The sequence below is a fragment of the Mytilus californianus genome, unplaced genomic scaffold, assembly GCF_021869535.1.
Source record: "Mytilus californianus isolate M0D057914Y unplaced genomic scaffold, xbMytCali1.0.p SCAF_43, whole genome shotgun sequence".
Lineage (NCBI taxonomy): Eukaryota > Metazoa > Mollusca > Bivalvia > Mytilida > Mytilidae > Mytilus > Mytilus californianus.
In genome coordinates, this window is record NW_026262694.1 from 874,088 (window position 1) to 887,506 (window position 13,419).

At 31.9% G+C, this 13,419-nt stretch overlaps 1 protein-coding gene across 1 annotated transcript in view; it reads left to right on the plus strand.

Moving 5' to 3' along the window:
• The window catches only part of LOC127699901 (putative ankyrin repeat protein RBE_0317), a 639,895-nt gene that overhangs the window by 564,968 nt on the left and 61,508 nt on the right, over positions 1-13,419 (plus strand). The window contains exon 7 of the mRNA XM_052203294.1: positions 4,172-4,273. Within this exon, the coding sequence (XP_052059254.1) occupies positions 4,172-4,273 (102 nt within the window). The remainder of the gene's footprint in view (positions 1-4,171; positions 4,274-13,419) is intronic.

Below are 13,419 nucleotides of genomic sequence, written 5' to 3' on the forward strand. Positions count from 1 at the left end.
TTTTTTTCGGAAAATGTCCGTGCGAAGTCAGGAATATGACGGTTGCTTACCGAACTATACTCACCTTGGTCAAATTGAAGTTTAAGTGTAATTCTTTGAAGACATGGGATAACACTGGAGGTGTTAGATGGGGTAGTAATGCGCAACTGCAACCTCGATATTTACAATGAAAACAAAAATTGTTGACAAAGTACATCTACCCATGAAAAATATTCCTTGTATATTATCTGAGCATAATTTCCTGCTTCTTAGTCAGTCATTATCCTTTTCAGCCCTTTTATGAAGGATGACCATTACATTGTTGGGGTTTCCCTTTCCACACGATCAATATGCCGAATCGGTATCACATCCTCCTCCAAAATTATGTTCAATTTATCAAGCATGTGTTTTATATGTGTTTCTCGACGTTTTGTTGCATTTCTTTGCTTAGTGCTTAGTTTAAATTCGATGTTACTTAACTTTCAAGGAAATTTATTGTTCGTGTTATTAATTTCAAATTCTTTTTTGTTTATGAGTTAATGTGGTTTAACACTGTTAAATAGAACATCACCAGCAACACTGTTCATTTTACTTGAATAAGATTTGATAGTTAAATAGAAAATGAAAACTGTCCACTTAAACCATAAAGATGTTATACCTGTGATTTATTAGTCAGTATTTGATATATATTTTTACCAGAACAGAGAACTTCTTTTATTATTGGTAATTCCTGAAATCATTTCAGGAAATTTGTAGAATAATTCTTAACATTTTCATGGATTATAAGAAATCACGGGTCATTTTCATGGATTATATATAATACTAATGTTTTAGTGATTATGCAAATTTCCTGAAAAATCAGAGTTTCTACATAATCACTGATTATACAAATGCAGTGTAACATATAATGTCCAATGAAAGTTAGTACATACATGTATATACGTCATAACTTAAATTATAATGGCCGATGTCTCACTGCAAAAATAAATGACCATGTTCTCCTACAAAGTTAAAGAAGTTTTTCGTTGGCTAGTTTTCTCTAGTTTCTAGTTGTTTACGTTTTCAAGTTGAGAGCAGAAAACTGCATATTTTGTGATATAATATTTAAGAAGATACCTGTTGGCAAATTCCATTCAATTCTACTTTTAGATAATTCTATTTTGTTTTTAAGTTAACGGAAGGACTGGCAGACGTGGGACGGAATATAATGACAATAGTTCACACTGTCAATTAAATATAACGGATGAACAGACTGATCTTACCACATGTACCAATATCTTTGTCTTTTACGGCAGGAGATATATTGAGAATAGCGTTCATAACGAGAAAAACTAAATTTGCTAAGAGTTTTTTATTAAACCTTTTTTTCTGAAAATAATGAAAGCAATGAACTTAAAATTACAAAAAAAAAAAAAAAATGAATGCCGTAATTCTCTTTTTCTCAGTTGGAATAGCTAGGTCAATTAGTCTTTTTAACAGACCAGTTTGTCGAGTTTGTTGAACACATACTTAGACTATGAAAACAAGTAAGATGAGATCACTAGTGGAACATGAATTCAGTTGTGTCTGTTCGTCTTGTGATGTACGTTTGTACATGAAAATGTAGGACGTTATATTGTAAATCAACTTATTTTCGCTAGCGATTTTTTTTCATGACTTTCGCGAGTAGAAAAATAACGCGAATATAAATCGTTGGGAATATGTAAAACCTGGATCGTTCCTTATTTAAGAAAATTTGAAAATAACGGAATCTCCGTGAAGGGCTTGTAATGGCTAAACGCGAAATAAAGTATCCGCGAAAATATGTTGGTTTACCGTATCAAAAAAGAACCAGAAGCATTTTATACTGCTTTATTGATGAGTGATGCAAAACATTTACAAATTTCGACTCAAGTTGTATGCTACGCATGGTGTTTTGTATTAAAACGTACAAAAGCATGATTCTTTTTTGTTATTTGTGTTAGTTTGAAACAAGTATATTTAGAAGATTTATTTGCAATTCAGACGTAGCTTCGTGATAAAGTACTCAGCCACCCATGGCACTGAGTGAGTGATAGTCTCAAAATGTTCAAGTTTAGTTCGCGTATTGTTTGCTAAGATTGTCAAATCATTTTAATAAAGTCGTTCATTTTTTATACTTTGTAATACTTTTGATTTTTCCTCCTCCTTGGGAAAAAATACAATTCTATATCATTTGGAAATTTCTCTCTTGTCGTTTTATCTGAACATGAAATCACATTTCATTTATTTTTTAATGGCCATAGCCAAATAGGCACAATTTTTTGGAATTGGTGGTGTTTTAAGCAATGCTCGTCAACTTCGTTAGGCTTCCCAACTATTTTGATTCCAGCGCCACTTATGAACCGTATGTAGACGAAATGCTCGCCTGGTCAAATTTTAAGCCTCATATCTTTACTAGGGTTAACATACGAAATGCTTTGCAACGTACAAGGGGCCTAAGTATTTAAACAGCTTTAGGTCAAGAGTTTATGTGCTGTAGTTTTCCATTCATTAGTTATGATAAATACACGGTTTTACCCGAACCTAGACTTATATCCTATTATTTGCCTAATTGAAACTACAAAAATGTAAATCATCTCTCACAAGTAACTTAATACACATTTTAAGTCCCTAGAACTATTAAAAATTAACAATTTGGCGATTACGTAATAAATGAATTAAAAAGTGTATAAACACATATGCACAGAACTTTACAGCAAGGTTTGCGAGAAAACAATATATATATTTCATTTTTTTTTTAATATAAGTAAATTATTGTGACTGTAACTTGGAAGTCCATTTCTCATTTTGGCAAACTAGTACATTGCAATTAACAATAAACACTTTTTTAACAAGTTTCCTATCCAAAACTGTCTAAAAAGTTATAGTATCCAGCGCAAAAAGTTTTGGCATAATAAATGTCAGCTTAATTTTAAATTACAAATCCAAAATAATTAAACAATATTATAAGACCTAAACATATTGTATATCAATCTTGTTCAGGTTAAGTTTTAGTTTAGTTTAAACATATTTATTTATAGTGGATTGGGAAACAAGTTATTGCAACTTTTATAAACCCCTTTCCACTTTGCGAGTGCGAGTACTGCCTTGTTAAGTTAGGTTAAGTTTTCTTTAAGGCTGTTGACAGTCGCTCCTTCCCGTTATATAATTGATAGTACAAATTATCTCCGCCTCCTTTTAAACATATCTATCATCACGTTAATCATTGGGCTCCATGTATCGGCTTTAAACAAAACAGCGTTCATATTCAAATTTCATTAACAGTTTATCTTGCATGTAATATGTGCAACTGGACTTTAATGAATAATCCGTAATAATTAGTTTTAGGTCCATTTGAAAAATGTCAACTACTTCTGTCTCGTATGACACACAATCGATGTTTTGTTATTTGAAACATCTAGACAATTATTAACAACGACTTACACCACAATGATAACATTTTGTTTTTCATATTTACTACTACAAGTGCATATTTTTGTATGAAAAAAAAGGCGAAAGATACCAAAGGGACATTAAAAACTTATTAGTCGAAGAAAAACTGACAATGTCAAGGCAAAATACGGAAAAAAGAGGAAAACACGAACAAGTCCATAAAAACACTTAACAGCGGTTTACTACTGTTGCCTTTATATAGAAAAAAACAAGAATGAGCAACCCAAACCTCACCAAAGAAATGGGGTTGAAATCATGTGCTCCTTAAGGATGAATAACTTCAGCGCCACATGTTTATCACCCGCCAGAATATACTTGTTATACGTTTAGTTATCCACAGTTGACTTGCTAACAATATTCACTCATATTGTTTTCTTCTTGATCAATAATTATATCCTGTGCATATTATGCAAACATAGTTTATTATAGTATCTGTGTTGTTTGACAGATAATAGTTATCAAAGGTACCAGGCTTATAATTTGATACGCAAGACGCGCGTTTCGTCTACATAAGACTCATCATAAACGCCTCTAAAATTCAGTATGCTATCTTGATTTTTGTGTTTTACTTTGGAATGCTTAAAATGAAATATTTCAAATCTCTTCAGAACATTTAAACAATCAAACGTCTGTTGACAAACCATCTGACTCATGTAATGTATTATAATTCATTTGGAATCATGCCTGCGACATATAGAATATTGGTAAGAACTGTAAATATTTCAACTGTTTATTTCAGGATTGGGACACTGTTTTACACACTGCTGCTAGAAGTGGAGAACTCGTAATGGTCAAACTGTTACTCGAAACATCAAATATAGATCCCAATCAAACGAATAAGGTATGAAGTATGAGGAATAAATTATGTCTATGTGTTGTAACTGTGTCATATGTTATGTTTATTAAATCGTTGAGGCAACCATTAACATCTCAAAATGATTTTCATATTAGCTGTACCAATCTTTTCTAAGTACTTACGATAAATTAAACAAGTGAAATTGAATGTTGCCAAAAAAGGTAAAATAAAGCTAAATTATGTAGATATCATAATTTTCTGAAGCACATGAGCGTATCCCTTGCTTTTGAATGAGATCCGTGTTGCTCAGTCTTAAGTTTCTATTCAATGTTTTGTAAACGTTGTTTTTTTTAGTTTATACCATTTTTTTGTCAGTTTGTTTTCGACTTTTATTTTTTGGTCGTCCCTTTGGTATCTTTAGAAGAACAATTTCATATCTTTAAACCTTCTGTTACATAAACCCACAGGGTCCACGTATCATAACACTCTAAATTCCTTTTGGAAATTAAAACGAGAAAGAAAAAGCAAATTATATTATGTTGATCATTCCCTATGTATTTATCTATACATCCCATTATGTATGATCATTGGTACAAGCATTAATTTGATCTGTTTATACATATTTATATTTTCAACTTTAATAACAACTACTTGCGTACTTTTGCTATCATAATTACTATTGCACACAATCCAATCGTTAAGAATATAAAGTTGAAAGAAAATGTATTAGTCATTCATACAGACATATTGAATGGTTTTACACTAGTCATTTTGGGGGCCTTTTATAGCTTGCTGTTCGATGTGAACCAAGGTTCCATGTCGAAGACCGTACTTTGACCTATAATTGTTTACTTTTACAAATTATGAGTTGTTTTATCGGCACCCATACCACATCTTCTTATATATATATGTTTATATAGTATTTCTATGTTACTGTATTAAAAGAAGTTATTTCTGAACTTTCGTGCGTAACTATTTGTTTTACATTTGAACATGTTGGCATACTATGTCTTTGTTACGAGTATGTAACACACATTATTTATGTGAACAATATAATAGACATATTACATAGCGGATGTTGTCTATATACATGTAATTGTACAATAGTGATAGATGATCTTCTAATAACAATAACTTGACCAGGCAAAATATAATTTGTGCAGGCTTTAATCGGATGTATTGAACTATCTAGTTTCTTTTATCTGTTTATATTTGTAATCGAAGTAAACTGAGTCCTAGCTATCTTTTACTTTATTTATTCAACAAGAAGTAAACTGTGCATTATATAAAACTAAGGAAGTGAATATTTTTATAACACATGGCCACTTTCATTTGCCAAATTCGTCTGCCTGAATAAGAACGTATAAAGCAAACGTCTGCTTGAACAAGATAACAAGTTTTGTTTTATCAACTTTTTTCGTCTAGTGAGGTTAAACAGATTTTACCTATTGTTTTCTATTGGTGATGTTTGTGAATTCATAGTACTGTATAAGCTATTCAACTGTTTTGATTTTGTAAGTCCCTTAATGTGGATCATCAGTATATATTTCCTCAGATACAATTTACTAATACTTTGCAAAAACGAAGATTTTACAATGCTTTTTTTTCATAAATATAATAACAAATATGGGTCACCGTGATATTTTTCAAGCGACAAGTCGGGCAACATTGCCCACATTTGCATAGATTGTTCATGAAAAGGCACATTTTTGCGAATAATAAGTAATCTATGAGATAGAATTTTGAAAAAAAAAAAAATGAGAAGATAGGTTCTCGTTGCGTTGAAGACCCATTGGTGGCCTTCGGCTGTTGTCTGCTCTTTGGTCGGGTTGTTGTCTCTTTGACATATTCCCCATTTCCATTCTAAATTCTTTTTATTATATGCCTTATTTATTAATTGTTGGAGTGTCAAAAATTCTTTGGTAGTACTTGATAAATTGCATGCTTATATTGGTGATTTCGAATCTTTTCAAAGTTTAGATTGTTCTACCCTATATACCACTTTGCCTCATAATCATATTAAGAAAAAAATCACACACCTAATTAGATGGGCATTAAAATGTCAGAATGCAAATATATATGTTCAAACCCTTTAAGTTCATTTTTTTAGAAACAACCAACAAAAGAACTATGTCAATTGGACCTGCGTTAATACTATAACTGCCCTAAAATTTTTACTAGATAACATTTTTGTTCGCTGTGGAGATTCCATATATCGTCAAGTTATCGAAATTCCAATGGGGACTAACTGTGCACCACTTATTGCGGACCTGTTTCTGGATTGTTACGAGTTACAATGTATGACTAAAATCAGCAAAGACCCATCGAAAAAAACATCTGGAGTCAGTTTCACAAAAAAAAATCACGACTAAGATTGATCGTAAGTCATGAACAATTCAGTATACTTACGATCAATCTTAGTCGTAAGTTTTTTTGTGAAACCGACTCCTGATACTAAAATTTAATAACACTTTTAGATATTTTGATTATCTATTGGCTCTCAATAATGACGACTTCAGTATATACACTAAAGAGAATTATCCTGCTGAACTGAATTTAAAAAAAGCTGATACTAACAATGAACACTGCTCTTTCCTGTATCTTGATATCTATATCTTTAACGGGGAAACTTAATACCTTAATAACTGCCTACCCTTCCGGAGCACCTGGGATCAACCCCAGTTTTTGGTGGGGTTCGTGTTACTTAGTCTTCAGTTTTCTATGTTGTGTCTTGTGTACTATTATTTGTCTGTTAGCCGTTTTCTTTTTTAGCCATGGCGTTGTCAGTTTATTTTCGATCAATGAGTTTGAATGTCCCTCTGGTATCTTTCGCCCTTCTTTTAATACCATTTTTTTTTAATAAAAAAAGATGATTTTTCATTTCCTATTGTTAACTATCCATTTTTAGATGGTGACGTTCCCTTGTCACGATCTTATGGTGTTTATATATTATTCAACTTGTTCGATTCGGACGTGTATGAAACAACGTATTTGATTTAAATGAAAGAAATCTCTGTATTACTGAATAAGTATTACACCAGGGTTTTCAATATCACAAACTAGTGAAAACATTTACTAAATGTTATCATCGGTACAAGGACATTATTCTTAAAGATAAATCAACATGCAGACATTTTATATGTTCAGATGTTTCAAATCCGATCTTTTATGGTAATATTCTTTACAAAGCACAAAAATGTCGGCTTTCACCTCACAAGCTAACCAAACCTTAAAACAGACTTATTCAGAAGGGATATAGTTACGATACTGTTGCCAGGTCATTGAAGATGGCGTATTTTGGTGTTTATATTGATTCATCTCATAGGATCTTTGCATCGGAAATAAACACAGTTGTTCTACAACCAGTTGTTGGCATGATACGGGTTATGTTCTTCTCATATAATGTATGAAGGTATGATACTAAACCTCTAACGGGATGGATTGTTCTTGCTTTTCATATGATGAAGACATAGTCTTTCAATCAGTTTAATTGAAGTCTGGAGCTAGCATTTCAGTTTCTGCTAGTAGTCCTTTGATAATTTATGTATCATCGTCATTGTGCTTAGTTTATTTTGTTACCTATTTTTACATCGGACTCGGACTTCTTTTAAACTGAGTTTTACTGTGCGTATTGCTGTGTGTTTGTTTATTCTACATTGGCTAGAGATATAGGGTGAGGATTGGGATCTCACAAAACATGATTAACCCCCGCCGCATTTTTGTGTCTGTCCCAAGTCAGGAGCCTTTGTTGGTCTTGTATTTTTTTTTTTTTTTAATTTTAGTTCATTTATTATGTTTAGGAGTTTAGTATGACGTCCATTTTCACTGAACTAGTTCACATTTTGTTATCTAGGGGCCAACTGAAGCCCACCTCCGGGTGCTCGATTTTCTCGCTCTTTGAAGACCCATTGGTGGCCTTCGGCTGTGTTCTGCTTTTTGGTCGGGTTGTTATCTCTTTGACAGATTCCCCATTTCTATTCTCAATTTTATTTTTAAAAAAATAAAAAGACAAAATTGTGTCACCGAACTTATTTTCTTGCTACAAGTAAACAAATGAAAATAAAAATTTCATTCCGGTATACAATTTTTACTATAAGAGTTATCTCCCCTTCAATGGCTAAGTTGGACAATTGATTCTAAAAAACACGAATATTTAGTCTTTGTTTATCATTTTGGATTATGCAATAAATCACTGTTTTTTCTTTATACAAATAAACATTCTTACACATAAATAGCAAATCTGTCTCAAAATCTCCAGATTTAGACAAAGAGGTAGACCGATTGTGTACTGCTATTGTACAATCCAAGATAGTGGCATGCAGTGAATCTACCTTTAATTGATAATTTCTATCCCTCCACTTACATCGGTAAACAGCATACCTTGAGCTTTTGTTTGTTTTTACCGTCCCAGAAAAGGACAACTATAATTATGCATAAGTTTTTTTTCTATGTGTATATCTGGAATGCCTCTTATTTCAATTTTGTACACAATCAAAGACAAAAAAAAATGAAGATTTTGTCATTTGGTCTCTTGTGGAGAATTGTCTCATTGGCAATCATACCACATCTTCTATTTATATTTGATAGTTTTTCCATAAATCAGATATCTCTTCATTTCAAAACCTCTATGCACCGTTTGATTCTGTGTTGTGTTTACAACCACATTTGAATCAACTCTGCCCCATATTAGGGCTGACCCCTGCTGCTTTTTCAGGCCGTGGATTACATTTAATGTTGTTGACTTTTGGTTTCATATTGCGCTACCTCCCTTATTACTGGAAAAAAAGGTTTTTTTTCGGAAATTCTTTCTAGCCCCTGAAGATGCTAAAGCTTATATTTGTATTGATATAAATATTTCTTTGATTGACTCATTGATCATCGGTTTTAGTAGGAAAGTGTACCCTTTCTATGTTAGGGTTAGTTGTAATAAGGGGTTTTGCTTGCAGTGTATATAACACGGAAGCAACATTGTAACCATGACGAATTCAGCGGTTTTAGTCGGAAGAATAATAGTACAATGCATATAACATTACATACTTAGAATATAAGTTGTTCAAGATTATTTAAAACTTTGTTTTGTTTCTATTTTTCCTTTTTGTAATTGTTCAAATGAATATATACAATAAGTTCTCTTACATGAAACAATATACGATAACTATGTGTCAACCTCTATGTTAGTTGCATATACAGATTTGTAAAAATAACGTATTCATTATTGAAAATTGGCTGTTCAGTCCAAAGTATAATGGCTTAAACTTACTTTCCACTGTTCTGTTTTTTTAACGATTTGCAGTTAAAACTATATTATTTGTTTAGGTAAACAATCGAATTAACAGCACCCCTTCTCCTTTATGATTTTATAATATCTCTAAGCATACAACTTTCTATTGAAAATTGGACACTTATATAATCTGACAAACAGTAGGACAACCGGATGTGCCTTTTGGGCCAAAATGTGATTCGGCGGCGCTCAGTAGTCCTACGCGCAAAATTGGACTATTTTGCGTCGGCCGACGTCAACTGAAAAATGGCGCGCTTTTTAATTTTTTTTTATTCGTTTACGGCAAAGTACCGACGATAAATACTGTTGATTGTAAGCACGTCTATATGAGAAAAATATATGAGTTAACATATTTTTTTTTTTTTTTCATTTTGGAACATTAAAATAAAGGGAAATCTTATTTTTTTTATATTTGAACATAGAATTTCGGATTTTGATTTTCTGCACTGTAGGATTAAATGGCTATAATACAAATGGGAACACAAAAATGCATATCTTTCGATTTTCTAAACATTTTTACATCCTATTCTCGCTAGTTTTTGACATCGCAATTCGTAAAGAACAGGGGTGTTCAAGCCAGGGCAAATATTTGTTCCCATTTTTTGTCTCAATTTTAATAGGATTTTCCTAGCATGGTCAGTAGATTTAGAAATTGGATGAATTTTTGTTTTTAAAGGTAATACTCATTCAAATATCATGAAAAGGTGAATCCTTGGATATAGAACCCCTTTAAAAATAACAATATGTGTCAGTAAATTGTAAAATTATAGATTTTTTTCGAAATTGATGAAGGGCCATCTATTCGTCTATTTTTCATTTACGTCTATTGATCTGATATAATTATTAGATGTTTCTAAAAAATCTCCGCCTCGATTTTTTTTTATACTTTCATATAATAATCTTTGGCACATAATGTATATGTTATGAAAACATTAGGCACTTCTATCGAGTAGAAATGGAGAACGGTCATCCTTATTGTGTCTGTCCCCACTATGGGGTCGTTATCCTCCGTTAACCTTGTTTCTGAAGTACACGATAGCTATTGTCTCTCGAAAATAATTATCCACTTAAAATTATTGAAACATAACAAATATATTTTAAGACATCAATACATTTTAACTGCTTGTGATTTTTTGAAGCAGTTTTGCCGGAATCGACCTCAACCGAAGTTGTGTCAGTATATATATCAACGTTGTCAATTTCCGGCGCCGAAAATGTCAACGTAAAATGTCATTAAAAGTTGGATTCTTTTCTTCTTTGTAGCAATTTTGTTTATTTTAATGTCAAGGAAGTCATGCGATATATTGAATCCATATCAACGTTATACCAAAACAGGCCGAGCATGGTAAACTAACAGTTTTAGGCCTACATCATCATTGGATTGATTTGTTGATAAACAATATATATTTTTGACATCGTACTTCGTTGATTCATATTTATTTCGTGAAAATTGTTACCGGCCGATGAGTTTTTAATGAACATTTAACCTGAATAGGTCATAGAAAAGCTATCGATTTTCCTTTCGTTAATACAGTTATCTTTGTTTTTTATGTTTCGTTTCTTTTTTGAAAAAATGCGAGAGGGGGGGGGGGGTCTCTTTTAAATTTAATTTACTCAAAGGCATGTGTCATTTTTAGGGGCTCATGATTCTCAATTTCTGGTTTGCAGTGTAGGTTCAAACTCTTCAGGACTACTTTTTAAAAATTCAATGTGCATTTTCTTAGGGCATTTATATAATGACTATTAGTATTATTATATATCTATGCATAGGGGAGGGGGGACGACCACTTGCTATTCTAGGTAGGTGGTGGGAAGGGAATCCTGGTCCGTTCGCACTAGTACTTGTTCGCCCTTGGTCCTTTTGCCCTTATACCAATTCGCCCTGTTCTTTTCTTTTATTTTGTTGTCTTGTTTAATTTAAATTATTTGCATGAGGTGCGTAAAAGTTTGTTGAGAATTTCGTGAAAAAAACGTATAAGCCATAACGTGGGAGGTAGTAGGATTTTTATCTGGATTGACTATTTATGTGCATCTATTGCTACACATGCTTTTATTTCTAAATATATTTTCACTTCTGCATACAGATGCAGACTTTTCATTTTGAGCCTGTCTTGTATCATGTTATTTAGGGACCTTTTATACATGTAGCTTACTATGCGTTATTGGTTCTGCTCATTATTGAAGGCTGTCAGAGACCGATATTCAGTATTCAAATTTTCGTCATTAGGTACCTGGTGAAGAGTTGTCTCATTGGCAATCATATCCCAACTTCTTATTTTTATATTGGAACTGTAATCAAGTCTTAAGCAGGCAAACTGAAAAGGATCTGTAGTACTTTTAATAAATAACTACCGGTACTTACAAAAAACAATTACACATAAAAAAAAAATCAACGAAATATTTTAAAGGATACAATATAGCTAGCCATATGAAATATTTTTTGTATGTTGTGCACCTCTTTTCTCCTTTCGATGCCAGGGGCTATGTTGTATGGTTGGCTGTATCATAAATTGTGATAGGATATAGTTATGCAGTGTTGAATGCTTGTCCCGATGGAGCATAGACCCCCACCCCCAAATTGATAGGGATAAAATAATTAAATTCTTTCACTCAATCTCAACAATAGGGAAAAAGTGAAGGAAATCAATCTAAGCATACTATTGGTTCTGCTCATGTTTTCTGTTCTTTGGTCGGGTTGTTGTCTCTTTGACACATTCCCCATTCCCATTCTCAATTTTATAGATTATTTAAGTATGTGATATGTGATAAATATTCAAAAGTGAGCTTATTTTATCAAATCTAGCCTTGTGATAAATTTCTTGAAAAAGTATCAAAGCAAAATTGAGTTCCAATAATTCTAGAATGGCAAAACTTGAATTTGCCAAAAGCAAAAATAAGCTTTCTTTAAATTACACTCATGCAAAATAAAAGGGAAACACTTGAGGCCAGAGGGAAGATATATTCAGTTGTCAAAAGTATAAAATAAAACATATAGAATATTATTAATTATATAACAATGATATTGCTTTGAGAAAAAATTTCATGAAAACAACTGAGTCAATAATCTAAATTGTTTAACTAAATATTGTAACATTTCACGTATGCACATTTTAATGTTGATGAGTCTCACATATTTAAAAATCCTCTTATTACTGCACTTTTGAGTCCAAAGTCTGCTAAAGTTTCATTTATTAAATCCTGCATTAGTTCAACAAAAATGTCTGCTAATAATCACTCGAACCACTTGTGTTATCTGGTGGGTTACCATTCTGTACATGAATATATCTCTCTTAACAAATTTCATATAAATTGCTGATTCCAGGTATCAAAATGTTTATCCTCCAGTAAAATTATTCTTCTGACAGGATGTGTTGTGTACTGAAAAAAAGAAAATATTATTAAATTCAGTTTGTTATTTCAATCAAAAAGTAATGAAGAATGATAATTATAATATATTGTAATTCATTGTTATGGCCATCTATGACCTCAATACGGTCTGCTAAAGTCATTCTCTTAACTGAAAAAAATTGTCAAATTAATTAAAACGCTTCATTAGGATATGATGCACATCATGTAAAAGTTAATTCCCTTACATCGTTTTTCATCATATAGATTAATTTTAAATTACTGTACCCTTCATTCTTGAAATAAGGTTTTAAATCCAAATAAAACAATTTTGACATTTATACAGCATAGATAATAGAATAAAATCTTTAAACTATTAAAAGTATACCATTTGACGTTAAAGTCTGTGTATGATTCCTTGACCTATATCCTATAAATTTTAAGTTCCAGTCCCAATTTATTCCATTGGCAACTTTCATATCTGACTGTTAAATGTAGAATATTTTCAGTCTATTTCCTTATGAATACCAGTTTGAATACCATACATATTATGTTTTTTGTTTCA